We start from the raw sequence: 26,996 nt of genomic DNA, 5'->3' as shown, positions 1-26,996 counted from the left end.
GGGGGGGGGGGAGGGGAGGGTCAGGACTGATGGGGCCTGAGAGGAGGACAGGTACTAGCAAGTTAGGGTGGAGGTATGGGTGGAGGTATGGGTCTCGGCTAGACACAGGGTGTGAGCTCACTCTTTCGCGCGGGCCCCTCCAGGTTTCGGATGATGTAGAGATAGCGGGGACTCTCAGGGCAGAAGGGCAGCAGGACCAGCTGCACAAGGGCAGGAAGTACTGTGATGCCCAGGAGCAGTGGCCATAGAGTAGCAGTGCCCAACATGGACTCCAAGCCTAGCACCTATGGGAGAAGGTAGGGAAGGAAAGCAGGTGACTCATGCCTCCTGATGGACCTTGGAGGTCCACCCTAACCTAACCCCTGCCTAGTCTCCCACCAGGCCAAGCCTAGTTACCTGGGCGATCAGAATGCCAATGACGATGGCCAGTTGGCTGAGTGTCCCCAAGGCACCCCGAAGGTGAGTAGGGGCAATCTCCCCCACGTACATGGGCACCAGCCCTGATGTTAGCCCTGAGCAGAGGGAAGACGAAAGGGCTGAGTACAGCTGCCCACTCCCATTTGGAAACCCAAGTATGGTGAAGGAGAGCTAGATTCATGGCAGGGCTGTGGTGTTCACGGGTACCTGAATAGGCGCCAATGAGGAACCGTCCAAGAATGAGTATCTCATAGGAGGCAGTAGCATTGGCTAGGCCCATGAGGGTACCCCCCAGCACCGCCAGGACATTGTTGGCCAACATAGCCCTTTTCCTAGTGAGCAAATAAAGAGTGGAGCTGTGAGTATCAGGGACCCATGCTGTGGCTCCCTTCCTAACCCCCACCCTTGCCCTCCAACCCCATACCTGCCCAGCCACTGAGAGATGATGCCAATGAGGAAAGAGGAAATCATGCCGCCCACAGAAAAGATGGCCACGGAGAGAGACCAGAGGGTAGTAAGGGTGCTTGGTGGAATGGAGCCAGGTCCCTCAGGACCCTGTCTCCCCAGCCATGTTTCATTGTAGCTTTGTTCAATCACCTGGAGGGACAGCATAGTAGTGATTCCCTGCAAACCCTTCCTTTTCCATCCCCTCAAGTCTCCCCTGTCCTTGATTTGGGCACCTCTACCCTGCTAGCTGCAGGCCCCTCACCTTCTGTGGGGCATTGATGACTCCAATGTTGTAGCCAAACTGCAGGGAGCCAAGAACAGCTGAGAATACAGCAAGGACCAGGGTCCCAGTCACTCGCTGTCGAGGAGGTTCCCCATCCTGGACAGACAGAAGCAGAGAGGGACATGTCATGTGGAATCATGCTTTTTTTCCTTTCCCCAGGGGCCTGGGCCCAGCTGGAGCCTGAAGATGCTGGGTTCCATCCAACATGCTGGGTGAGGGAAACTGGGCCATATTAGGAATTGCACAAAGATCTCAATGTAAACAGGAGCACAAAGAACCCAGTGGTAACCAGGGCATGGAGGAGAAACTGAATGTTTGAGTCCACAGGCAGAGAAATGTTTGAGGACCTAAGCCTGAATTTCCCTGTGACCTTGGGACAGGCTCAGATTTGTATGACCTTGGGCAAGTCACTTTCCCATTCTGAACCTAAGTTTCCTCTTCTGTGAGCTGGGGGTGATGTTGCTTGCCTTGCTTACCTGTCAGTGAAAGTGTTGTGAAAATCAAAACCGAATGTTTACAGTAACTCTAATAGTGCTAGTTTTATAACCTGACAAATGCATTATCATCAGCCACTGTTCTCTTCCCTCCTCTCTGGGGGTTTTCTCAGTCAGCTACAGGAGGCCCCCAACAGGCCCAAGAAGGGCAATTCCAAAAAGGACATCCAGGTCATTCCTCAGGGGGTGGCCTTCTATTTCTCTGCCCTGGCCTCCCCTCCCCTTCTAAGCTCCAACCAAGGGCTGGGGGCTGTGCCGGGGTTCTGCCAGGGAGAGCCATGCCCAGGGAAGAGGGAGGGATGGTGGCGTGAGGGGCGGTGGCAGTGGTGGCTGCTCGCTGGCGGCACAGACTGTCTCCGAGCAGAAACCTGAGCTGGGGGAGGGGGGGGGCTGACACTCCCCTCTACCCCTCCACCCACAACGGGCCAAGAGAAAGTTCAGCGTCCTGGAGATCCGCCAGGAGTGGGGGGTGGGGCCCAGGGAGAGCCTCCAGTCCTCGAAACACTGCCTGTGAGCCGGGACAAGAGGACAGCTACTGGGGGCCAGATCCTCCCGGATGTGGAGGCTTTTCCCAAGTTGGATAGAGCGCAGGGCGTCCCAGAATGGGGCGCAACTCCCCAGAGCCGGAAAGCAGACGCACTCTGAACTCGGCATAATCTAGTTGCGGCCTGAGCTCCCGAAATGTGCCCCATACCCACTCTGCCTCTTGGCGAGATTGGAATCTGACAGTCACGGGTTGTCTAGGCTGGGTATAAATAGCCAGCCCCCCACCTCCACCCCCTACGCCTGAGCAGGAACACCCCCCTGCTGACCCCGGTCACGACCCCAGCCCAGGATAAGCTGGACCTGTGCCCCCACCCCGCCCCCGCATGCTGAATCCTACTTCTGAGCGGATCTGTTGGAAGCCCGACGGCATCTTGTCTTAGAATAGCTGGAGGTGCAGGAGCTTCAGAGATGAGAAGCGACTGGGAAGTCTTTGACCCCGGTCCGGCAGGCAGAGGCGCGGGGACCACGGGTATCCTGGAGCAATGTGCGGAAGGCAGTCCTGGTGGGTCCCACAGCCACAAGCGAAGGAGACAGAAAGCAGCGGGGCTCCCTGGTATCTGGCAGAGCCCGGCTGGGGGAAAAGACCTGAGAAGCCCCCGCCACTTCACTCCCGCCCCGCTGCGGGACACGCCCTTCACAACACTCATTGGCCAGGAGCCCGCACACCCCAAAGGCCACGCCCCCTCGCTAAACCTGGGGATTAGAGTTTGGCTTGAATTAGTGGGGCTGGCGGGGGAAACTACGCCCCTTACCGCCTGCGAGACACGCCCCTCGGGTTCCCGCCAGCTTCTGGCCATAAAGTTTTTTTGAGCAGGGTTTGCCAAACGAAAGGCCCCGCCCACCACGTGTCAGGACTCCGCCCCCACCATCCGAGATACCTAGCAACGGATTTTTTTTTTATAGTCTAGCCGCAGGTCAGGCTGCTAGGACGAAGACGTGGGGATGGACCAGGTGTACTTGCCCGGGGAGGGGAGAACTCCAATAGCATGACACAGAGCGTGCGAGCCCGCGCGCGCGGGGTGTGTGAAGAACAATGCCCCGAAGTAACCCCTAGCGGCGACTATTTTTAGCTCCCACAGTATACTCCGCCAAATGTCAGGTCCCCGGTGTCCCGGCCTGTCCTGGGCGGGGAAGGGCAGGGAGATGGAGCCTTAAAGGGTCCGCGACAAGCTTCCCACGCCGGGATGGCCCTGGGAGCCAGGAATTTCCGTTCTTGTTGGGTCCAGTGGCAAAGCCACCAAGTGATAGAGCACAATGGGTTCCGCGGTCCTTTCTTTTCATGCATCCCTGTTCCATACACTGCCTGTTGGCACCGTCCTCTACACTCATTCCACGTTGGTTCCTCGAGGTGTCCCAAGGGACAGGTGCTCACGCCCATCACGCCGCCAACCCTGAGGTCCCTGAGCCGCCATACATGTGCTGGTCGCGTGGACGACACTCTCTCCAGAGCCTGCTCCGGGTTTGGATCCCCAGCCAAACCCCAGCGAAGAGGGCGCGACCCACAGTCAGCGGGTCTAGGAAGAAAAGACGGACACCTAGAGTTTAGAGAGCGCGCTGCTCGGAAAACCCGCCTCAGAAGCGCGGGGCTGTAGTGCCACCTGGAGGGAAAGCGAGGAGCCGTAGTGTATTGGACCAGGGTAGCCTAACACCGAAGGTCCCTGGGCATTCTACCTGCCTAAGGCTTCAGTTATGTTCAAGCCAAGCTTCTGTGGAGCTCTAGACCCACGTGTGCAGCTATCGTCGTGAAGGGGTAGTTCACACCATCGGCATGTTCAAACCTGCTGCTCCGCGTCCTAACTTCCTTATCACCCCTATGTTGGAGATCATGTTTGATCTCCTATACTGTCCAGCATCCCTCCACCCGCTAACATTGGTGTTCTGACCGTTTCTCATTTATCTGATTTTATCTCTGTATTCTGCCACTTTGGAACACCATATCCCTGATTGGTCTTGCTGCTTTTCCTCTTCCTTTGAAAGGATGGCAGCGCGCAATTTTCAAATTGGAAGACTGATGTTGTTGCGGGCGCCTGTAATCCCAGCGACTCTGGAGATTGAGGCAGGTGGCTCTCAATTTCCAATCCAGTCTCAAAATTCAAAAATTAAAAGGGCTGGGGATGGGGCTGGGGATGTGGCTCAAGTGGTAGTGCGCTCGCCTGGCATGCGTGCTGCCCAGGTGCGATCCTCAGCACCACATACAAACAAAGACGTTGTGTCCGCCGAAAACTAAAAAATAAATATTAAAAAAAAAATTCTCTCTCTCTCTCTCTCTCTCTCTCTCTCTCTCTCTCTCTCTCTCTCTTAAAAAAAAGGGGCGGGGGGGAGGCTGGGGATGTAGTAGAGTGACAGAGCGCTCCCTGTGTTCAATCTCTAGTACTGCAAAAATGTCTAACCTCACCCCAGTACCCCAAAGTCACTACATTTCTGTTGTTGCCTGTCAAGTTCAAACCCTCCTGCCTTTCTGCTTTCATTTCTGCCTTATCTATTACTCCTGCCTTTAATCCTTTCCTCTGAAGGTCAAGGCCTAACTGCTTCATGTACTGGAATCCATTGTGCTCTTTCACTTGGTGCCTTTGCTACATGAATCACTGCAACCTGGGAAGCCTGAGGTCCTGCATTCATCATTAAAAAACAAACAAACAAAAAAACTCCCCATCCTCTGTGAAGCTTTCTTGGACATTCCTCCAGAAAGGTGTGTGTTCTTACACATAGTCTGTTATCATTCATTTCCCCTCCTTTCTGTAATTCAACCGCAAAGGGTAGAAAGTCATCTTGTTTCTCTGTATCTCTAATATTCAGCTTTTTTTGTTGTTGTTGAATGAATAAAAAAAAGCCCACAAAGTTTTGTTGAATAAATGCACTAAGGGTCTATTGCATATGGATGGCAACAATCATTTAAAAGCAGAAGGAAGAAAACAGATTGCTGGTAGGAGAGGAACTGACTGATCAGGAAGGTAAAAGGAGAATCAGGGATGCTGGAATGCTACCAAAGGAGAAGGTCAGGGAGAAAGAAAATCAGCAGAGCAAGGTGCCAAGAGTTAAAAAGAAGAGTAGGAAGGGGGCACAGACTGCAGTGCAGTGAGTGGGTGCAGAGCTGGGGTCCAGTGCTCTGGGTTCTGACCTGCCACTTGGGACAAGTTTCATTCCTGATGTTTCTCAGGGATGGACCTTTCTAGGTGTTTAAACCCAGAGAATGTGGAATCAGGAAGAGCAAGTCAGAACTGAAATATAAGGAGACAGGATAGTTTAAAGAGTATGGAAAAAGTAATGGAGAAATAGAAGAGGAGCTAAAAGAAGAAAAAGGAGTTGAAGGAAGAAGAGGAAAAAAAATGACAGGGAAGGTGGAAGAGGCTAAATTGATAGAAAAGAGAAACTACATGACAGCAGGGAGCTTTGCTTTGTAGTTTATGTGCATGTTGGTCTTGTATAGTAATCCTTGGCTGGTTTATCTCAGATCCCATTGTAGACTTTTCTAAGCTTCACTATCTTGGAGAGCTAATTCCTGCAGACTTTTGTTTTTCTAAGCCCTTAGGCTAAGGAACTAGGAGGCTGGATGGCAGAAGAAATTCAGGATTGTCCCTAACCCACACCTTCATCTCCCATTTGGCTTCCAGTTTCAGGGAGGAATCCCTGACCATTTAGCTTCAACAACACTACCTTCTCCCCCTTGTCCCTTCCCTGTATTTTGTTTGCATATTTTAGTCTTAGGTGCAGAAGACTGATCTAATAACAGTTCTTGGCAAATCGTCTTCACTGATCTATGTCTTCTTTTTGTTTCATTTTATTTTGGTACTTAGATTGAACCTGGGGCACTTTATCACTGAATTACATTTCCAATGCTTTTAATTTTTTTTTTTTTTTAAATTTTGAGACAGGGTCTCACTAAATTGCTAAGGCTTACCTGCCTCATGTATTGCTGGGATTACAGGTGTGTGTTGGAGCACTGAGTTTTGTTTTATTTTTTTTAAATTTAATTTTGGTAACTGCAATTGAACCCAGGGGCACTTAACCATTGACATTGAGCCACATCCCCAGCAATATTTTGCATTTAATTTAGAGACAGGGTCTCACTGAGTTGCTTAGCACCTCACCACTGCTGAGGATGGCTTTGAACTCAGGATCCTCCTGCCTCAGCCTCCTGGGCCACTGGGATTACAGACATGTGCCACCAAGCCCCGTTTGTATGCAGGCATTTTTAATTTCTGTAAATAGTATCTTGTCATATATTTTATTCTGATCTTACTTTTTGTGTGCGTGTGCTAGCAATCAGATCCAGGACCTTGCACATGCTAAATATGTGAGTTATACCCGTGGCCATGGCCTTATTATCTTCAATAAATATTGAGTTTGTAAAATCCACTTGTGGTCTGTGATTATCAAAGCTATTGCATGATACTCCATGGATCAGTCACAACACATTTTACCTACTAACAATCCTATTAATGGGCACCCATATCACCCAACCACAACAAATAATGTGGCACCAGGCAGGTGTCACGTGCTTGTAATCCCAGCAATTTGGGATACACACACACACACACACACACACACACATATATATATATATGAATGAATGAATATTTTCATACAAGGTCATTATGAACTCTGTTAGAATTTTTTTTTTTGGGGGGTACCAGGATTGAATCCGGGAGCACTTAACCATTGAGTTACATCCCCAGCCCCACTCCCCTTTTGAGACAGGGTCTTACTAAGCTGTTGAGGGCCTCACAAAGTTGAGGCTGGCTTTGAACTCATGATCCTCCTGCCTCAGCCTCCCCGGTCACTGGAATTACAGGCATTCACCACTATGCAAGGCTTCCTGTTAGAATTTTTTTGGAAGATGTGTCTATGTCTGTGACTATGACTCTGTCTGTATTTATAAATATCTGCAGAAGCAGAAACGCTGAGTCATAGGGTGTTCTCACACCTAATGTGACTATGTGCTGCCAACTTGTTCTTCAGAATGGCTGGTTCAGTGTCTATGCTATCAGCAGTGTAGAAAGCTCCAGGACACTGTAAACTCTCAGACAGCATCACCTAGAAGTAGCCCATTTGAGTATGAATGTGGGCCTAAATTGCCTAAACTGAGCCCCAAATCTGTTTTGTGTCCTTTGTAAAACTACCTAAGTTCTTTGTGCTTTATTTACCTCATCTGTAAAATGAGAAGGAGATAATAATAGTATCTGCATCTTAGGGTTTTAATGAAAGAGAATAATATAATATTCATGTAATGCTTAGAATAAATTGCATTGTTATTTTTTTTAATATTTTTTAGTTGTAAATGGACACAATACCTTTATTTATTTATCTTTATGTGGTGCTGAGGATGGAACCCAGGGCCTCACCCATGCCAGGCAAGCGCTCTACCACTGAGTCACAACCCCAGCCCTTATTTGATTTTTAAAAAATATTTATTTTTTAGTTGTAGATGGACATGATACCTTTATTTTATTTATTTATTTTGATGTGGTGCTGAGGATTGAACCAAGGGCCTTGCACATGTTAGGCTAGCGCTCCACCGCTGAGCAACAACCCCAGCCCTGTTGTTTTTTTCAACAACTTTATGTGGTATAATTGATGTACAAAAAACAACATATATTTAAAGTGTACAACTGTACAAGTTTTAACATGTATGCACCCGTGCAACTATTCCCACAGTCAAGACACATATCCATCATACCCTGTCTCCTTGGGTCTCTCTTTAAAAAAAAAAAATTATTTTTTTAGTTATAGTTGCACACAATATCTTTATTTTATTTCTATGTGGTTCTGAGGATTGAACCAAGGGCCTCCCATGTGCGAGATGAATGCTCTACCATTGAGCCACAACCCCGGCCCCCTTCTGTTTCTTTATAATCCCTCCTTCTGGCCTTTATACCAACTCTTGAGGCAAGCACAGATTGGCTTTCTTTCTCTCTTTTCTTAAATTTTTTTTTAGTTGTTGATGGACTTTATTTTATTTATTTATATGTGGTGCTGAGAATCGAACCCAGTGCCTCACACATGCTAGGCAAGCACTCTACCAACTGAGCTTCAACCCCACCTATCAGATCTGCTTTCTGTTATTACAGACTAATTTGTTTTTTCTAAGGTTTTATGTGATGGGAATCAGACAGAATGTACTCTTTTTTTCTGACTTATTTCATTTAACATAATGATTTTGAGCTGGGTATGGTGGTGCATGCCTCCCCTTCAGGAAGCTGAAGCAGGAGGACTGTGAATTGGAAGACAGCCTTGGCAATTTAACAAGACACTGTCTAAAAAAAAAAAAAAAAAAAGCTGGGGATGTAGCTAAACATTATATTGCTTCTGGGTTAAATCTCTAGTATTGCCCACAAAAAAATAATAAATTTGAGATTCATGTATTTTATTGCATGTACAAAATAGTTCATTCCTTTTTATTGCTAAATGATATTTCATTATATGAATATACCAGTTTGCTTATCCGTTTATCTGTTGGTGGACATGTAGGTTTTTCCAGTTTGGGATTATTACAAATAAAGCTGCTTCGAACATCTCTGTGTGTCTTTGTATGGACTTACATCTTCATTTTCTTGGAGAATATCTAGGAATAGAATAGCTTGGCTATGTTGGACACAGTGGCTCATGACTATAATCCAAGAGAAGGCAGGAGAATTGCAAGTTCAAGGCCAGTTTTAGCAATTTAGTGAGTACTTATCTCAAAATAAAAAGGGATGGGGATGTAGCTCAGTGGTAGAGCACCCCTTGGTTAAATCCCCAATACCATAGAAAGAAAAAACAAAAACGAAGTACCTGAATTATAAGATAGATGTATATGTAACTTTTTATGAAACTGCCAAAGTGTTTTCCAAAGTGAACGTACTATTTCATATTTCCATCAGCAGTGTGAGAGTTCCAGTTTCTCCATACTCTCACCAACACTTAGGTGGTCAGTTTTTTATGTTAGCTATAGTGTCTTGAAGCATCCTCACATCTTTTTGTTGTTGTTCTTGTTCTCCTTCAGATTGAACCCAGAGCCTTGCCAGTCCTAGATAAATTCTCCACCCTTAAGCTATATCCCCAGCACTGAAATATTCCTTAATTTTATTTATTTATTTTGATATTGGGAATTGAACCCAACGGTGCTTTACTACTGAGCTTCATCCCTAGCCTTTTTTGTTTTGTTTCAGACTGGGTCTTTCTAGGTTACTAAGGGTTATCAAAATGACCATTTTGTCCCATTTAGTTTTTGAGTTTGAAAATTTGTATATGTTGTGGTTGGGCATGTGGCTCAAGCGGTAGCGCGCTCGCCTGGCATGCGTGGGGCCCAGGTTCGATCCTTAGCACCACATACAAACAAAGATGTTGTGTCCGCCAAAAACTAAAAAATAAATAAAATATTAAAAAAAAGAAAAAGATTACAGATCAGGGCTGAGAGTATAGCTTAGTCAGTAGAGTGCTTATTTTAAAAAAAAAAAAAAAAAAGAAAATTTGTATATGTTTTTTTTCCCATCTCTGCAGCCCCAAGACATTCTTTTACATTCATCCAGTGAAATGATGAAAAATCCAGAAGGTTATTTTGATAATGCAAGAGTTTATCTTTATTTGAGGTGTTAAGGATCCAATTTATTTTCCCTTTAGTGGGCCATATTTATAAAATATCAAATTTTAGTGATGCCCTAGGCAACTTTGTAAGACTCTGTCTCAAAATAAAAAGGGCTGAAGATGTGGCTCAGTAGTAAAGTGCCCCTGGGTTCAATCCCCAGTAACCCCCTCCCCCCCACACAAAAAATCAAATCTGATATATGCAAGTGTCATCTATTAACTTGTTTCTGTTCTATTGGTATATTTTTCAGTTCTTGTACAATACTACCATGCTGTTGATTTTCATGATGCTTGTAGCAAGTGTAAATTTCCAGAAGGGCAAGACCCCTCTTTATTACTCTTCCTTTTCAGTGTCTGCTTAACATCTGTGGTCTTTTGTTGCTCTATACAAATTTGGGGGTAAAGTTATCAAGATTTGTAAAAAGACAGGTGCTAAGCAACTCAGTAAGATCCTGTCTCTAAATAAAAGATACAAAATAGAGCTGTGAATGTGGCTCAGTGGTCAAGTGCTCCTGAGTTCAATCCCTGCCCAAAAAAGATTTGTATAAAACAAAACAAGACACTAGTTGGTTTTTTTTTTTTTTAATTTTTGCAGGGAGGTACTGGAGATTGAACCCAGGGGTGCTGTGTACCATTGAGTTACTTTCCAAGCCCTTTTCATTTTTCACTTTGAGACAAGCTCTTACTTAGCTGCCCAGGCTAGCCTTGAAATTGGAATCCTCCTGTCTTTTTTTTTTTTAAGTTTTAATATTTATTTTTCAGTTTTTGGTGGACACAACATCTTTATTTTATGTGGTGCTGAGGATCGAACCCAGCGCCCCACGCATGCCAGGCGAGTGCATTACTGCTGAGCCACATCCCCAGCCCCGGAATCCTCCTGTCTTAACTTCCTGACTCACTAGAATTATAGGGGTGGGTCACTGTACTTGACAACCAGTTGAATTTTTTTGGTAGCATATCAAATTATAAAATAATTATGAGGACAACTGATACCTTTATACTATTAAGTCCTCCATTCAAGAGGATAAACTGTTTATTCAGATTATCTTTTGTGTTCTTTATGAGAATTAAAACTTTTTCCACTGATAAGATTAATCAAGTAATCTTAATACTACTAATTCCTAGATGCTTTATAATTTTTGACACTGATGCAAATTGAGTTATTTTTATTACATTTTCTAGCTTATAATTAATGGTGTAGTAAAATGCTAGTGATTTGTTTTTGGTAGGTTGATCTTGTACAGCAACCTTCCTGAACAAACTTGTTGGTTTTATATTTATTTATTTGGTTTTGTTTTTGATTTGATACCAGAAATCAAACCCAAGGGCACTTAACCACTTAGCCACATTCCCAGCCCTTTTTATTTTTTATGTTGAGACAGGTTCTTGCTAAGGTGGTTAGGGGCTCAGCTAAGGTGGTTAGGGGCTCTACCACTAAGCTACAACCCCAGCCCCTGCTAAGAGTTCTTAGGCAGACAGTGAACCTTATCAAATACTCTTTAAAATCATCATTGGGGTAGTCTTACGATTATTTCTTTGGTTTATTCATGTGATAAATTACATTGATGGATCTTGTAATAATGAAACAGTTGCATTCCAGGGATAAACTATCCTTGTTTGTGGTGTAATAAAATACACTTTTACATTTGGTGAAGTAATATTAAGGACTTTTTCATCTATGCTTACAGAAGAAATGGGTTTACAATACTTGTCTCATAATTATCTTTAACTGATTTCAGAGGAAGATTATCTTAGTCTTATGAGCTGGCTACTTTGTCAATCTTTTTCCAAATCCATATCTCAAATATTCACTCCAGAATGAATCACAGTAGAGGCATGTAGCTCAGTGGTAGAGGGCTTGCCTAGCATGAATGAGGCCCTGAGTTCAATTAAAAAAAAAAAAAAAAAAGAACCACAGGAGATTACCTGGTCCAGCCTCTTGCTTCCTAAGCAGGTGAAAACATTATTGCTCCTGTTTTACAGGTGAGACAATGGAGGCCTGAGAATAAAGTCCTGAATGAGGTGGAATTAGAACCTGCTGGGTCCTGTGGTGCTCACCTGTAATTGCAGTAACTCTGGAGGCTGAGGCAGGAGGATAATAAGTTCAGAGACAGCTTGGACAACTCAGTGAGATCCTGTCTCAAAATGAAAAGTTAAAAAGGATTGGAGACATAGCTCAGTGGTGGAACACTCCTGAATTCAATCCTCAGTACTGCAAAAAGAAAACAAACAAGAACCTGAATATTCTGTTTGCCTTAGATCTGTAACTTCTTGGTATGACCAGCATCATAATAGATGACCAATTAGTTTTTTTTTTTTAAGGAAAAAGAACACTTAAAATTTATTACATGCATAAGGCATAGCAGTATTATATTCCACTCATTTGGTTAGTTACTTTGCAGTTCTGGGATTAAACCCAGCAAGTGGCCAGGCAAGAGATCTACCACTGAGCTACATCTCCACCCCAATTCATTTCATTTCATTCTGAGATAAGGTCTGATAAATTGCCCAGACTGGCCTCCAAATTGTGATACTCCTGCCTCAGCCTCTCAAGTAGCTGGGATTACAGATATGTGCCACCATGCCCAGCTCAATTAATTTTCATAATACTTTTAAAAAATTTTTTTATTTGAGGATAGAACTCAGGGCCTTTGCATGCTAAGAGTTACTGAAATGTAACCTCAGCCCCAAAAGGTTTTGTTTTGGCTTTTGTTTTTGTGGTGCTGGGGATGAAATGTAGGGTCTCCCAAATGTTAGGCATATGCTCTCTCACTGAGCTACATCCCCAGTCCATCCTCCATAGTTTAAAATAATATTGCATAATATTAAAATAGTACTGCAAGATTCCAAAGTTCATTCATTTATCAGTTTTTCCAGAAGATTTTTTTTCATAGAAACAAACAGTTTGGTTGGGTTCCCATACCAACTTGTTTATCTCAAAGTATCATCTCAGCCATCCCTGTTCTGTGGTGTCTTTCCACAGATCTGAACTTTAGACACTACTCCCAGCCTCTGCCCTGAATATTTCTTTCCTAAATGGTACTGACACATCTGGCTGTCTGGAAGACATGTTTCCCTGGCTTTTCTTTCTCTCTCTCTCTCTCTCTCTCTCTCTCTCTCTCTCTCTCTCTCTTGTTTGTTTGTTTTTTTTAGGTTTATTGAAGTACTGGGAATTGAACTCAGGGATACTCTACCATTGAGCTATATCCCTAACCCCATTTAAAAATATATTATTTTATTTCATGGTATCTGAGATTGAATCCAGGGGTGCTTAACCACTGAGCCACATCCCCAGCCCCTCTGCTTTTTAAAATATACAGACAGTAGAATATATTTTGATATATTATACATACATGGAGTATAACTTATTCTAATTAGGATCCCATTCTTGTGGTTATACATGATGTGGAGTTACACTAGTGTTGTATACAGGTGTGAATGTAGGAAAGTTATGTCTGACTTATTCTACTGTCTTCCCTATTCCCATCCCTTCTCCCTACCTTTCCTTCCCCTTTGTCTAATTCAATGAACTTCTATCCACCTCCCCCATTGTGTGTCAGCATCTACATATCAGAAAGAGTATTTGGCCTTTGGTTTTGGCTTATGTTACTTAGTATGACAGATTCCAGTTCCATCCATTTACCTGGAAAATGCCATAATTTTATTCTTTTTTTAAATAAATATATATTTTTTAGTTGCCAATGGACTTTTATTTATTTATACGTGGCGCTGAGAATCGAACCCAGTGCTTCACACTGGCTAAGCAAGCACTCTACCAATGAGCTATAACCCCAGCCCCAATTTCATTCTTTTTTATCCCCAGCCCCCTTATGTTATATAAATTTTTGACTGGATCTTGCTAAGTTGCTGAGGCTGGCTTTTTTTTTTAATTTTTTATTTATTTTTTAGTTTTCAGCAGACACAACATCTTTGTTTGTATGTGGTGCTGAGGATCGAACCTGGGCCGCACACATGCCAGGGGAGTGTGCTACTGCTTGAGCCACATCCCCAGCCCCGTGAGGCTGGCTTTGAACTTGAGGTCCTTCTGCCTCAGCTTCCCGAATTGCTGGGATTATAGACATGCACCACTATGCCTGAATTTTATTTATTATTATTATTTTAAAAATATTTTTTAGTTGTTGATGTACCTTTATTTTTTATTTATTTATATGTGGTGCTGAGGATCAAACTTACTGCCTCACACATGCCAGGCAAGTGCTCTTCCACTGAGCCACAACCCCAGCCCCTTTATTTATTATTATTATTTTTTTTAAATGTTTATTTATGTATCTTTAGTTTTAGGTAGACACATTATTTTGTTTTTTTATGTGGTGCTGAGGATCAAACCCAGTGCCTCAGGCATGCTAGGCGAGCGCTCTACCAATGAGCACAACCCCAGCCCTTTACTTATTATTTTGATATAGGGTCTCACTAAGTTCCCTGGGATGGTCTTGGGCTTGTGATCCTCCTGCCTCAGCCTCCTGAGTAGCTAGGATTACCAGCATGCACCACTGTGCCTGGCTGCCTGGCAATCCTCTTTATAAAGGCTTGTTTGGGTCTTGTTTCACATACCTCAGAATCTGGAGTTGAGAGTATTGCTCTCTGAGACTGCTGCAGATAGACCATTATTCTCCCTTCATTCTTCAAAATCTTCTGCTCCTTCCAAGTTCTATCTTGAAGAGTTTGGGCATTCACCCACGTGCACTGATAATTATAGCACCTGGCTCATTATCTTCTTTTTTACACCTATTTTCCTATCATCATTGTTGTTGACTTCAAAATCCCTGAGAGTTGGTGGGCAAATGGCATCCACCTGCAGTCCCGGCTACTTGGGAGGCTGAGGCAAGGAGATTTGCTAGAGCCCAGAAGTTTGAGGCCAGCCTGCACAACTAGTGAGACCTGTTTCAAAAACCAAACCAAATCAAACCAAACCAAACCCCTCTGGGTAATCCATCTAACTGTAGCTTCTCAACCTCTCAGTCTTATCTCTAATGATCTTTCTCTTCAGCCCTTCTTTAGGCCCCTAAGGCCCCTAAATGATTTTGTTATTTTACCCAACAACCTCTCATGACTACCTCCTGGTTTTCTAGTTTATTTACTAATGTTTTCCCTACTCCTTTCACCTCATGGAGACTTTTAAAACATTGACCCTACAGTTTTCACTATCCACCAACCCTTTTTTGTGTTTATTCCTCTTCTTACCCTATTCATATCATGATCTAATATATAATCACTCTCTTCTCTTTTTTTTTTTAGAAAAACCCAACCATGGTATATTCTGCCAATCCAATTCATGTGGGTCCTTGAATCCAGCTATTTATTTCAAGGCTACTAGAGAAAGAGGAAAAAAAAAGAAAAAAGAAACAAAACTGATGCTCAGTGGTGTCATAAATTGATGGTTCTTAACTGGGACAAATCAAATTTCGCTCCTCTTTTCCCTAGGACATTTGGCAATGTCTGGAGACATTTTCAATTGTGGCACTAGGGTGTGAGGGAATGTTCTACTACATCTAATTGAAAGATGTCAGGAATGCTGCTAACTATCCTAGAATGTGCAGGACAACAAAGAATTATCTGACTCCAAATGTCAATAATGCCAAGGTTAAGAAATCCTGCTTTAAATTAGTGATGACAAGTCTCAAAGGGACAATTGACAGAGAGCCTCTGCACTTGCTCTTTTTACTGCTTATAATATGATTCCCTCCTGGTTGGCTCATTATTTAAAAGTAATTTCTTCAGAAAGTTTTTCTGACCTCCCTTGAGACTGGACCCAGCCTCATGACATTACCCTGTTTCATTGCCTTCAAAACATTTACCATTTTATGTCTTTATTACTTGCTTCCTTCTAGAGAATGAGTTACATGAATATAGTGTCCTTATCTCTTTTGTTCATTGCTGTATCCCTATGGTCAAGTATAGTGCCTGACACACATGACAGACATTCAGAAAGTAGTTATTGAACAGTGGGTGAAATATTATTTATTTGAAATTTATTCATTCATTTATCAAATATTCATTGGTGATAAAATCCAGACACATCTGTAACCTCATGGAATTTACCATACAATAGGGAGACCCATATTGAATCAATAAGCACACAAAATAGTTTCAGACTATGATAAGGCTTTGAAAAAAAGTGACGTAGCCATGAGAATATTGAGCAGTCTGGGGTGGGGCAATCAGGCCAGTCTTCCTAGAAGTGATATTTGAGCTGATAGCTGAAGAATGAATCAGTTAGCTGGGTAGAGGAAAGAGGGTGGGGGTAGATGGAGAAGAGTATTCAGACATAGAGAACAGAGTGTTCAAAGATGCTTTACTGAGCCAGAAGTTATATAGTACATTTCACCAACAGAGAGAAGTCCAGTGTTGGCTGAGGCACAGAGCCAGGTAAGCCATGGTATGGCATTTACTTCTATGAGCACAGGAGTGCCACTAAAATATTTTAAAAAGAAAACAACACATCTAATTTCGTAAACAAAGATCACTCCGGGGAACAGATTTTAGAAGGACAAGAGTGAAGATGGGGAGATTGGGTGTGAGGTAGTTACAGTGTCCAGATTACCCTGTAGTGGTGGCAGTGAGCTTGGAGAGGTGTTAGATACACTCAAGCAAAGGGGAACATGGACTTTTAGAGCTGGAAGGAACCTGTTAAAAAGAATCTCACCACTAATCAAAAATTACAATAAATATGAATGACAAAGAGTTCATGAAGGTCTGCATTTTATACAAAAGCAGATTAGTGAGCTTAACAAGAGTGTTCTTTAATGTTCATTGAATAAATCAAGGAAAGATTTACAGACAAATGTTTGAGAAGAATATAGATGGAAGATATGAGGAAACAGATGAAAAAATGAAGAGAGGAAAATGTAATGAGAGAACCAGATTAAGAAAGGGGTATGAAAGGTGCAAGGAGGTTGGAAGAGAGGTAGACTGGGAGACAACAGCAAGAAAAAGGGGTGGAGAGGCAGTAATGTGCACAAAGGAGATGAAAAGGGCTGGGCTCCAAAGGATTGGAGATTGGGTACAATGGTAAACTAACAGGGAGGGAGTGAAACAGGAAACTACAAAATGGAAAAGGCAAGAAGGGGGAGATGATCAAAGAGAGGAATGAGCAGATGATTGGAAGAGATGTTGGGAGGAAGGATGGGGCAGAAGCTTGGAGAGAGTGAGAAAGAATGTGAGGGTGAGGTGGAAGAATGAGGGTGGAATCAAAGGCCACTTTGGAGAGCCAGATGTTGGGGAGGACAGAATGGTGAGGGGATGGTAGAGTGACACAAACAGTTCCGCCCAGGATAAGAACAAGGGAGAGAAATGTGCTAGCCGTGGGAGGGGGTGAGGAAAGTGGAGGGTAAATTTGAAAAGACTCCAAGGGAAGGGAATGATGGGTGTAGCCGAGATTCTGATCTAGGCTTACCCTTCTCCCCACCCTCTGCAGGCTCACCTCAGTGGTTTCTGCCCTCTGCCAGGAGCCTTGATGTTGGAGGGGATACTGACAGGCTCAGGCATTAAGTATGTCAAGGATTGGAACAGAGGACCAGGAAGTGGGGTTACTGGAGAGCCGTGCCCAGAAGCTCGCTGACTATAGGAGGGCCTAGCTAGAGGGTGCCGGCAGTAAAGAGGAGGGGTCCTGGGGAGATGTCACTGGGAGTGGAAACTTCAAGAAGTCTGCAGCAATGGGTGATTTTCCGGGATTGGGTCAGGGCCCATTGAAGGTGGAGACAAAAGAAAGAGGAGAAGATCGAAGGGTGGAGTCGAAAGGCGGGCTGGACGAAGAACACTTGGGGCATAAACCTGCAGGGAAAAGGTGGCGCCGAGCCTTTCCAGGGGCGTCTCCCCAGATCTGGCTCCGCAGCTTCCCAAGCGCACCTGTTGAGAAGAAGGGAAGGAAGGGGTACCCTGGTGCGAGTGGGAAATCCAGTCTGGAGGGGCTGACTGGGAGTTTCAGACTCCTGAGAAGACGTTGCCACCTGTAGTTAAAGCCCGGCAAGTGGAGGGGCGTGACCCTGCTGCTCAGGTTTCTTCCTCTTCACCTGGGCAAGGAGGGGTGGGGGCCAGGACTTCCGGTTCAGGTGAGTGTCCCTTCAGTGACGTCAGGTCACCCTCGGCTGCCCCTCTGGTCCCGCCCCCCCTCCCGCGCTCCCGGTCCGCGGGGGCGCGTCCCCGACTCCCTACATATACTCAGGTGCGCCGCGCACCTGTCCGCCCGCACCTGCCCGCTCACTGCCCGGCAACCTTTCCTGCGCAGCGAATCCCTGGACCGATAGGCCTAATACTTTCTGGGAACCGCACCCAAACGGCCCCTCTACCTTTTGTTTGGTAGGGTTCGTTGAGAGCGCCGGAGAGAACCGCCTGACCTTCGGGGACTGCTTTTGTCTGAAACCAGATCTTCGGGCATAGCCTGTTCCCTCTACTGAGACCGTCACTCCACCCGAGGGGTCGATTTGTGTTTACTTCGGGTGACAAGAAGATTTGAAGTCATCCGGTCAAAAACATTTTTGCTTCTTTGGGTTACTTAAAACACCACCCCAAGTTGTCTTGTTGGGTTGACCCCCGGATTCGGTTTGTCTCGTAGGGTCGCCAGTCCGGCGTCCCGTATTTTTTGAGGGCGGAAATGGCCAATTCAGGCCTGCAGTTGTTGGGCTTTTCCATGGCAATGCTGGGTTGGGTGGGCCTGGTGGCAAGCACCGCCATCCCGCAATGGCAGATGAGTTCGTACGCAGGCGACAACATTATCACGGCCCAGGCCATGTACAAGGGGCTGTGGATGGATTGCGTTACACAAAGCACCGGCATGATGAGCTGCAAAATGTACGACTCGGTGCTTGCTCTGCCAGGTAAGGCCGCGGGACCGACGGGGCGGACGCGCGCAGGGCCGAGGTCCCCCGGCCAGGCGCCTTGATTGCCAGGGACAGGAGGAAGTCGAAGTGGTCTTGCTGGGGCAATGGGGCTGGGCTGGGGCGAGCCGGGGTTCTGATGGACGCACGTGGGCTGATACCCCTGCAACCTGCGCTCTTCCTCGAATGCCCCCACAAGCCTCCACCTGGGCTTGGGCAAGTGAGTCCTAAGCCTGGGTCGTCATCTCCCCACCGCCCTGGGCCAGCCAAGGCCTCCGTGTTATCCGGCCCTTTTAGTTTGGACAAAAGGGGGTCGGGGCTGAGGCTGTACCGAGGGCTGCGCAGCTGGGCAGTTTGTCAGACGTGGGCGGCCACCTGCGGCCTCTAATCTTATCCGACGATTAGCCGAAGCCGCAGGCCCGTGGCCCCGAAGGCGGGACCAGGGCTGGGACGCGCATCAGGATGTTCAGCCTATGCCCAGGTTCTGGCTGCCCCCTTTTACCCTTCCCCCTACTCGGAGCAGTTTCATCGAAACCCTGGCGCCCCGGGCGGGTTTCTCAGCAGAAAGGGCGGGGCGCGAGCTGGAAGGCTACGTTGTCCCGAGGGTGTGGGAGCCTGCCCGCTGGAGGTAGGGCCTTAGACATCTGAGGGCGTCAGAATCTAGCGACCGCTAGACGCGGGTTCAGGGAATAGTGGGTGCGGCCCGCCCCGCCAAGACTGCCAGCCATTTCCAGCAATGACGGCGTCTTTTCTCCTCTGCAGCGGCCATGCAGGCCACTCGAGCCCTCATGGTGTTATCCTTGGTGCTGGGCTTCCTCGCTATGTTTGTGGCCACGATGGGTATGAAGTGCACACGCTGTGGGGGAGACGATAAAGTAAAAAAGGCCCGTATAGCTATGACTGGAGGCATCATTTTCATCGTAGCAGGTGAGTCATAGGTCCAAAGGCAGCTCTCCTCTCGCCCTTGTGGGAAGTGGTTGGAGAAGGTGCTGGTTTGGACCCTCACAATATTGGAATACTTATTCTCTCTCCAGGTCTTGCAGCCTTGGTAGCATGCTCCTGGTATGGTCATCAGATTGTCACAGACTTTTATAACCCCACCGTCCCTGTGAATTTTAAGTAAGTCTGGGATCCCTGTCTAAGAAGCAAATATGGGTTCTTGGGATAGGAAGGCAGAGGCAGGCCAGGTTTCTGATCTCAATCCTTTCTCTCCACAGGTATGAGTTTGGTTCTGCCATCTTTATTGGCTGGGCAGGGTCTGCTCTGGTCCTCCTAGGAGGTGCACTGCTCTCTTGCTCCTGTCCTGGACAGGAGAGCAAAGCTGTGTACCGTGCACCACGCTCCTACCCTAAGTCCAACTCTGCCAAGGAGTATGTGTGAGGTGGGACTCCCATGCCCCAGCCTGACAAACTGTGGGCATGCCCAAATGACTCAAAGGACCCAGGGCAGAGGATTCAGCCTGTGGGCAGAGTGCAGGACAAAGGCCTCCTGGTCACTCCATCCCTGTACACCATGTACAGTCCTCTGGGGGGGAGGGGGTTGGGTAGGAGACAAAAAGTGGGGAGAGTGTGCTTTTTGTACAGTAATAAAAAATACGTTTTGGAAAGTAGGCTTTTTCTTTTCTTTCTGTGCCTGATTCTTCCCACTCAGATCCTTGGAGGGAGCTTGGTACCTAAAGTACATTTACTTCAATTCAAACCCTTGTAGAGGACCAGTTGTGTGCCAGGCCACTCTTGCTCATTTAATTTTCATCGTGACTCAGACCCAATGCTTAGACTGGACTCCAAAGACTCAAGAGCTTGGCTTTCCTCATTCACTCTCACTGCCCACCACTCATTTCCTTTTTATCAACAACAAAAAAAATTAATAAAAGATTTTATTAGGTATGGGGGGGTTGTTCCTATTTCCTCACCTTATGCTATCTCTTCATCCCACTTTCTGTTCTGATCGGATACTGCTTCCTACCTCATAGGGTAGGACCTCCATAGACAAAGGAACAAAGGCAGTACAGAAACTGGGACCACAGTCCTCCCACTCCCACCCATTTCCATTAGTGTAGTCAAGTCTGGCCAGTCAAATATCAAGGTCATCATCTGGGTCTTCTTGGTCTAGGTCATCATAAGCATCTGGCTCATAGAAGATGTGGCTGGTAGCCTGGCCTGGCGCAGGATGCAGTAGAACCTGCTGTCTGAGGGAGAATTGGTGCTAGTGAGGTGGTTATTAGGTCAAGTCTGGATACCCCCTTAGAGGTGCCTGTGACTCACTTAGGCAACCCAAACTAGGCTTGTGTCATTTTCTTGGTCCCAGTTCCTCCTCTGACCTCCAAGATTATTTAGGGCTAAGAAAGAACCAGTTGACCTTGGCATAAGTACTACTCTTATTTAATAAAGCTCTGTTCTTAGCAGCTTGAGGGGAAGGATTCTGCAGCGGTCTTGCTTCATCCACCCACACACTGGGCTCAGACAAGAGGCACCTACCAAGCCCTTGTTAACCAGCCTTTGCCACACCCATGCATCTTCCTGTCCTATGTCCTAGCACTGCTGGCAGAATAAAGTTACCTCTTAGGGTTTGCTCTGGCTCAGCCCAGAGCAAGATTACTCTGGGGACAATTATGAAGGTAGAACCCATCCATAGCTGAAATGGAGATAAAAGACAGGAAGACCCTCCGCCATTATGGGAGATATGGGTGGGTACAGAACCACTCCCCAGGCTTATATCTGGAAGTGGACTTTAGCTCCTATAAAGTCTGAGAGGTTAATCAATAACCAGTCTTCACCCCACCTCAGATGCTGGGGATCCAAGCACTTAGGCTCCAGCCTTACTTTTCAGAACTGAACTGGAAGGGCAGAATCAGGCTATCCTTGGCTTCTCTTTCTTCCTTGGACAGGTGAAGGTTAAAGGTCAAATGAGTTGTGGGGTCCACCTGCAGGTAAAAAGATACTGCCACTTGGCCTCATTCCTGAATCCTTGACTCCACTCCCAACCTCTGCAGTTTTATTCTACTTTTGCCAGATCCCAAGCTTTTAGGTACCAGAGCTGTATGAGGATCTGGGTGGTGCTGGGACCCTAGGGGAGGCCCCTCCTGGAGGTCGAGGCTAAAGTCAGGAAGGATGGAAAACCACGAAGTCTAAGGAGAATAAAGAAGAGAGTTAAAAAGGTTTTTTTTTTTTTTCATCCCACTGAACAAACTAGAGAATTCAGGACCTCTCACCTCAGCCCCCAATCACCTGAACACATTGTTTTCAGCCCTAGCCTTCCTTTAAGTCTCTCCCTACAGACTTGTTCCTCCTTCCCACTAATAACTATTCTAGTCTTTTTTTAAAAAATCTTTTTCTAGGGCTAGGGATGTAACTTAGTAGTACAGTGCTTGCCTACCAAAGTGCAAGGCACTGGGTTCGACCTGTCTGTCTCTCTAACACACACAACCAACAAAATAAAACAGGAAAGTATTAAAAAAATTTTTTTTTTTAAATTATTCTTTCCATCATGCCAACCCTTTTTCTGACTCTAATTTCTAGTTGTTCTTGTTGTTTCTCCTAACCTGATAAGTTGGGCGCTGTTGGGGCTTCCGAAAGAGGACATGGGCTGAGGCTTGGCCCATTAAACCACCCAGAATCACCTCAGTCTGGGTAAGACTGCTCAGTGCTCCCACAAGGCCTGGGCCATGAAGTTCTTCATGTAGCAGGCCCAATACATGCACCTGCTTTACTGGGGAACTATCACCTGGAGAGAAAAGGAAATGCAGGGCATGAAGGAAAGTAGTGAACATTTAGGGTTGAGGTGAGGTAGCAAATACTGAAGAAAAGGAAGGAGAGGCCCACATTCCATCAGAGTTCTGCCACAGTCCTGACTTACCCTAGCCAATCTCACTGCTTAGCTATGAGCCCCTACACTCTACCGCTCAGTTATACCCCTGGCCCTTTTTTATTTTGAGACAAGGTCTAAGTTGCTCAGGCTGGCCTTAAACTTGAGATCCTCCCGTCTCAGTTTCCCATGCACTGGGATCGCAGGGGAGCCATAGGGATTATAAGCATGCACCAGTGTACCCAGCTTCTTGTCATACATGTTCTTACTCCAGTGCAAATTTGATCAAGGGACCACTGACTCTGGCCGCTCCTCATGGTCTTCAGGATGGAATAAACATTTTTGGCTCCTGATAGCCACAAACTTTTCAGTTTCATCTCTTACACAATGTACTGCTTGCAGTTTTTTGTAATTTCCTAAGATCTTAGGGCCTCCTTTCTTTCCCTTTTTGGGAGGATTAAGAGTGTTGGGCTCTGCACTAAACATTAACACAACATTTTAGTTTTTACAGAGGTCAGCAATTTTAGATCAAGCCATATGGCAATTTCAAGTGTTTTTTTTTTCTAACACCATCGTATCCCCCACTTTTTTTTTTTTTTTTTAAACAGAGAAAACTGAAGTGCTGAGAGATCAAGCACTTTAATACAAAGTTAGGTGTGTCTAACTCGAAATCTCATTCTAATATCCACAGTGTACTTTAGGGCTAGTCCCAATGTTCCTGACTCCTGGGCCAAATCTGTCTGACTAAGCCTTGCTCTTCAGGATGGTTCCTTCTTTAAGGTACCCTGTACATATATTCCTAAATCATTCTAGTCTTTATCAGACTACCTTGTATACTTATCTGCATAAGAATTTGAGCTCCCAGGGAGCAAGGACCCAACTACAAAGTTAGACTTTATTTTTCCATTATTGAACCTTATATGTTGTATGTATTTAATGTTTGTTAAGTGAATGAATAAAAATAAATGCTAAAAAAAAAAATGACTTGGGTTGTAGCTCAGAGGTAGAGCACTTGCCTAGCATGGGTAAGGCACTGGGTTCGATTCTCAGCACTGCATATAAACAAACAAACAAACAAATAAATAAAATAAATAAAATGTCTATCAATAACTTATAAATATCAAAAAATTCCCTCTCTCTCTTTAAAAAAAAAAAGAGAGATTATAGTCAAAAATTCTGGGTGTGATGGGGTACACCCGCAATTCCAGCAACTCTGGAGGCTGAGGAAAGAGGATCGCAAGCTCAAGACTAGCCTTAGCATCTTCTCTGTCCCACAATAAAAATAAAAAAGGGCTATGAATGGTTAAGCATCCCTGGGTTCAATCCCTGGTACAAAAAACTAAAAACAATAACAACAACAAACTCCCCCCAAAAGGTTGAAGATGTAAGAAAGTCTTTAGAGACAACTGATGCTGATGCTGGATTTTTTTTTCCTGGTGGAACTGCGGCTTGAACCCAGGGGGGCATTATACCACCAACCTACATCCCCAACCCTTTTTTGAGACAGGATCTTACTGAAACTTGTGATCCTTCTGCCTCTGCCTCCCAAGTTCCTGAGTCTTGATGCTGATTCTTAGGTTGGAAAAGGGAATATTGCCTTCCAGGTGGAGATATGTAAGGGTAAGGAGGGTTCTCACCAGGGTAGGAGTTTTGATGGCTCAGAGCATGGAGGGTCTGGCAGACTGCAGAACAGGGAAGACGAAGCAAAAGCCAGCTGAGTGAATCAAGAGCTATGGTGGCAGGACCAGGATCTGTCCTCCTACATATGGCTCTCAAGACTCCCAGGGGTCCCTCAGGAAAAGCCTCCCCAGTTTTTGACCAACTGAGAGGGTCTCTGAAGAGGTCATAGTAAATCAGCCTGAAAAGGGAAAATAGGAGACATAATATTACCCCTTTCCCCTGCCACCTCAAATTTATCCTATCTTTGTGGCTCTATTTTTAAATTTTCGCTAATACCTTAAATATTGGAGCTTACGCTCTTGGACATGCAACCTAAGATTGAGAGCACAGACTTTAGCGTCCAATAGCCTAAGCTCCAAGCTTGGCTTTGCTACTTGTACAAAATCACCTAACTGGGAATTCTACCTACTGAGCTACTTTTACATTTGTTCTAAACTCTCCAATTGTACTGCCTCTGTCTTGAGTTAGACCTTGGTCACCTCACAGCATTATTCTCTTTAAAATTCATTAGAACAAGGGCTGGGGTTGTGGCTCAGTGGTAGAGCACTTGCTTAATATGTGCAAGGGCCTGGGTTCGATTCTCAGCATCACATAAAAATAAATAAAATAAAGGTATTGTTTCCAACTACAATTAAAAAATAAATATTAAAAAATTCTAAACAATGTTGTTCACTGTTCTATCCCCACTATATAGCAGCACACATGGTTTATAACTGGTACACAGTATGTATACACTGAACCTGGATTACTGCAATAGCCATCCTACCTGGTCTCTCTGTCTCTAGGCTGCCTCCTTCCAATCCATTCTCCACACAGTGACTGGGGTTGTAGCTCAGAGGTAGAGCACTTGCCTAGCATGGGTAAGGCACTGGATTCGATTCTCAATAACTTAAAAAAAGATTATAGGGCTGGGGCTGTGTAGCTCAGTGGTAGAGTGTTTGCCTAGCGTGTGAGGCAAGCACACACACAGGCATGGTGTTATCAACTCTCCTGCCAAATTTTCAAACCACTCCCCACTGACTTTGAGGAGTGGTTTGAAAATTTATATCTTTTACAATCAAGTTACCTCTTTATCTGCATGACCTCAGCTATTTTGGGAAGCTCTTCCACCTTTCATGATATGTCTTATCATACCTTCCTAGTTTTGCACATGCAATGAACCCTCTGCCCCTAGGACAAAACCCTCAGAAGTTTGCAGTCAGTGTTGATCAAAGTCTGGAATGCATGGTTGAATTAAGCACTACCAGATTCTGAATGACTCAAAAGGCAGAGAGTATTCATTCTTATCCTCCAGTTTGGTCTCTACTACTCAACAATATGGCCTACCTTTGTGTTGTGTTGTGTGTGTGTGTTGGGGAGTACTGGGGATTGAACCCATTGGCGCTCTACCACTGAACTACATTCACAAACCCTTTTTGAGAAAGGGTATCGGTAGGTTGCCTGAGGCTGGCCTCAAATTCGGGGTCCTCCCGAGTTACTGGGATTACAGGCATGCGACCCAGACCGGGTTTTTATGTTTGTTGCTGTTAAGAAAGTCTCTTAACAACAGGGGCCCCACATCTAATGAAATTTCTCCCAATTTGTACTTACCGGCTGTTGACACAGGAGTCAAAACCTTCTCGAAACTCTTCCTCACTCACTTCACAGCCCAAGACGTGGACTTGCTCCCCACTAAGGCAGAGATGAGAGGGGAATGTCTAAGAGTGGGGCACTGGCTCCCTTCTTAAGCAAGGACTGGAGACGCTGCCTGTTACTCACCGCAGTGCAGATTTCTTGATGAGCGCTTTCAGAAGACCCCGCCCCTCCCACTCCACGGAATCTAAGGAAAGCGAGGGCAGAATAAACACTGAGAACCTTGAGGTTTCCACCTTCATAAAACAACCGCGACTTCCACTCCTAGCCTATGACCTATGGCCCTTCCTTCCCATTTCCACCCCATAAATCTGACCCGGAACCTCCGGTGCCTTAGTTTCCTACCGCGAAGCAGCACCAGGCCGCCCAGGGCCAACAGAGAATCCAGCATCTCTGACTGGCTTCCCACTCCTACTACGACGCTCTCTGATGGCGTCACGATCCACAGCCCCGCCCGCTCCGGGTGAGAGGGCGGGGCACTCATTCCTCCCACAATTAAGAGCTGGCAAAGGCCGGAATGAGAGGTGATTTTATGTTCAGTATTCCCAGGAGAGCTTAAGCGAAATGGCTCCTCCCGAGCCTTAGCGCACAGACGTAGGTACGATACCCACAGCCTACATTTTCACAATGATTGGGGCGGGAACAGCCGTTGGGACAGTTGTCTGAGGGAAGGGGAGGGGGTCGCACATCCCTCCCTCGACGGTCAGAGCCACAGGGCAAGTGACGTCACTCCGCCCCGCCCACGCTGTTCAAGACTTTGCTCCAGTCCCCGCCCCCCGGTCGCCTTCGGCGCTTGCGCAATATCGAATTGTTGTTGGGGGCGCGCTGGGCTTTCCTTATCCCTACCCCCGTAAGACCGAGTAGGGGGAACTTTAGTCCCGGTGAAGCGAATGCACGTCACCACCGGAAGTAGTGTCAGACGGGAAGAGGAGGGGGGAAAGAGAGGAGGAGGGAGACCTCTGGGCGGTAAAATGGCGCCTGTCAGAGTGGGAAATCCAGCTGCAGAAGCTGCAGCCCCGCTCCCCAGCGGCTAAGAGACCGCCGACCTCGGGGAGGGGGAGGCCATTTCGGTCCAGCGCTCCGCGCCTTTCGTCTCCCCCTCCCCTTGCTACCCTGCTCTTTTCGCTCAGCCTGCCCATTCTCTAGCCGCGGCCCTTCGCGCGCCTCTGCCCCCGCCCGCCTCTTTCCCGCGGGCAACCCCCTAGTGCGCCTGCGCAGCGGGCCACCCTCCGCTTCCCCTCCCCTCCCCCTCCCGTCTCCTCCCTCCCTTTCCCTTACCCCTCCCCCTCCCTCTCC

At 46.1% G+C, this 26,996-nt stretch overlaps 4 protein-coding genes across 8 annotated transcripts in view; 2 read left to right on the top strand and 2 right to left on the bottom strand.

The window, feature by feature from the left end:
- Nucleotides 1-2,931, bottom strand: part of Slc2a4 (solute carrier family 2 member 4) — a 5,961-nt gene extending 3,030 nt beyond the window's left edge. The window contains exons 1-6 of the mRNA XM_015504397.2: nt 2,525-2,931; nt 1,127-1,243; nt 842-1,014; nt 625-749; nt 397-512; nt 122-284 (exon numbers count right to left, since the gene is read on the bottom strand). Of these exons, the coding sequence (XP_015359883.1) occupies nt 122-284; nt 397-512; nt 625-749; nt 842-1,014; nt 1,127-1,243; nt 2,525-2,557 (727 nt within the window). The 5' untranslated portion in view covers nt 2,558-2,931. The remainder of the gene's footprint in view (nt 1-121; nt 285-396; nt 513-624; nt 750-841; nt 1,015-1,126; nt 1,244-2,524) is intronic.
- Nucleotides 2,932-17,849: 14,918 nt separating this feature from the next.
- Ctdnep1 (CTD nuclear envelope phosphatase 1) overlaps nt 17,850-26,996 on the top strand; it is a 15,366-nt gene continuing 6,219 nt past the window's right edge. Inside the window, exon 1 of one of the 2 annotated variants that reach the window (XM_015504392.2) lies at nt 17,850-17,901. The gene's annotated coding sequence lies outside the window, so the exon portion shown is untranslated. The remainder of the gene's footprint in view (nt 17,902-26,996) is intronic. The other variant, XM_048797959.1, reaches the window with a different exon arrangement.
- Nucleotides 17,920-20,143, top strand: Cldn7 (claudin 7). Its single transcript, XM_015504528.2, has 4 exons — nt 17,920-18,584; nt 19,347-19,511; nt 19,619-19,703; nt 19,802-20,143. Exons 1-4 carry the CDS (start codon nt 18,362-18,364, stop codon nt 19,962-19,964), a joined length of 636 nt encoding a protein of 211 aa, XP_015360014.1. The 5' UTR covers nt 17,920-18,361; the 3' UTR covers nt 19,965-20,143.
- Nucleotides 20,443-26,442, bottom strand: Elp5 (elongator acetyltransferase complex subunit 5). Of its 4 annotated transcripts, XM_048797958.1 has the most exons (9): nt 26,319-26,442; nt 25,827-25,887; nt 25,659-25,739; nt 24,835-24,956; nt 24,026-24,246; nt 22,126-22,307; nt 21,616-21,711; nt 21,407-21,507; nt 20,443-20,772 (listed from the first exon to the last, which is right to left on the bottom strand). In XM_048797958.1, exons 4-9 carry the CDS (start codon nt 24,924-24,926, stop codon nt 20,658-20,660), a joined length of 807 nt encoding a protein of 268 aa, XP_048653915.1. In that variant the 5' UTR covers nt 24,927-24,956; nt 25,659-25,739; nt 25,827-25,887; nt 26,319-26,442; the 3' UTR covers nt 20,443-20,657. The 4 variants fall into 4 exon arrangements, with proteins under 4 accessions (XP_048653915.1, XP_015359881.2, XP_015359882.2 ...); XM_015504395.2 differs by lacking the exons at nt 24,835-24,956; nt 26,319-26,442 and adding an exon at nt 26,046-26,126; XM_015504396.2 differs by lacking the exons at nt 24,835-24,956; nt 26,319-26,442 and having other exon boundaries at nt 22,204-22,307; nt 25,827-26,035.

This window comes from Marmota marmota, unplaced genomic scaffold, assembly GCF_001458135.2.
Source record: "Marmota marmota marmota unplaced genomic scaffold, marMar, whole genome shotgun sequence".
Classification (NCBI taxonomy): Eukaryota; Metazoa; Chordata; class Mammalia; order Rodentia; family Sciuridae; genus Marmota; species Marmota marmota.
Note: the sequence above shows the minus strand (reverse complement) of the source record. Positions and strands in the feature narration are given on the sequence as shown.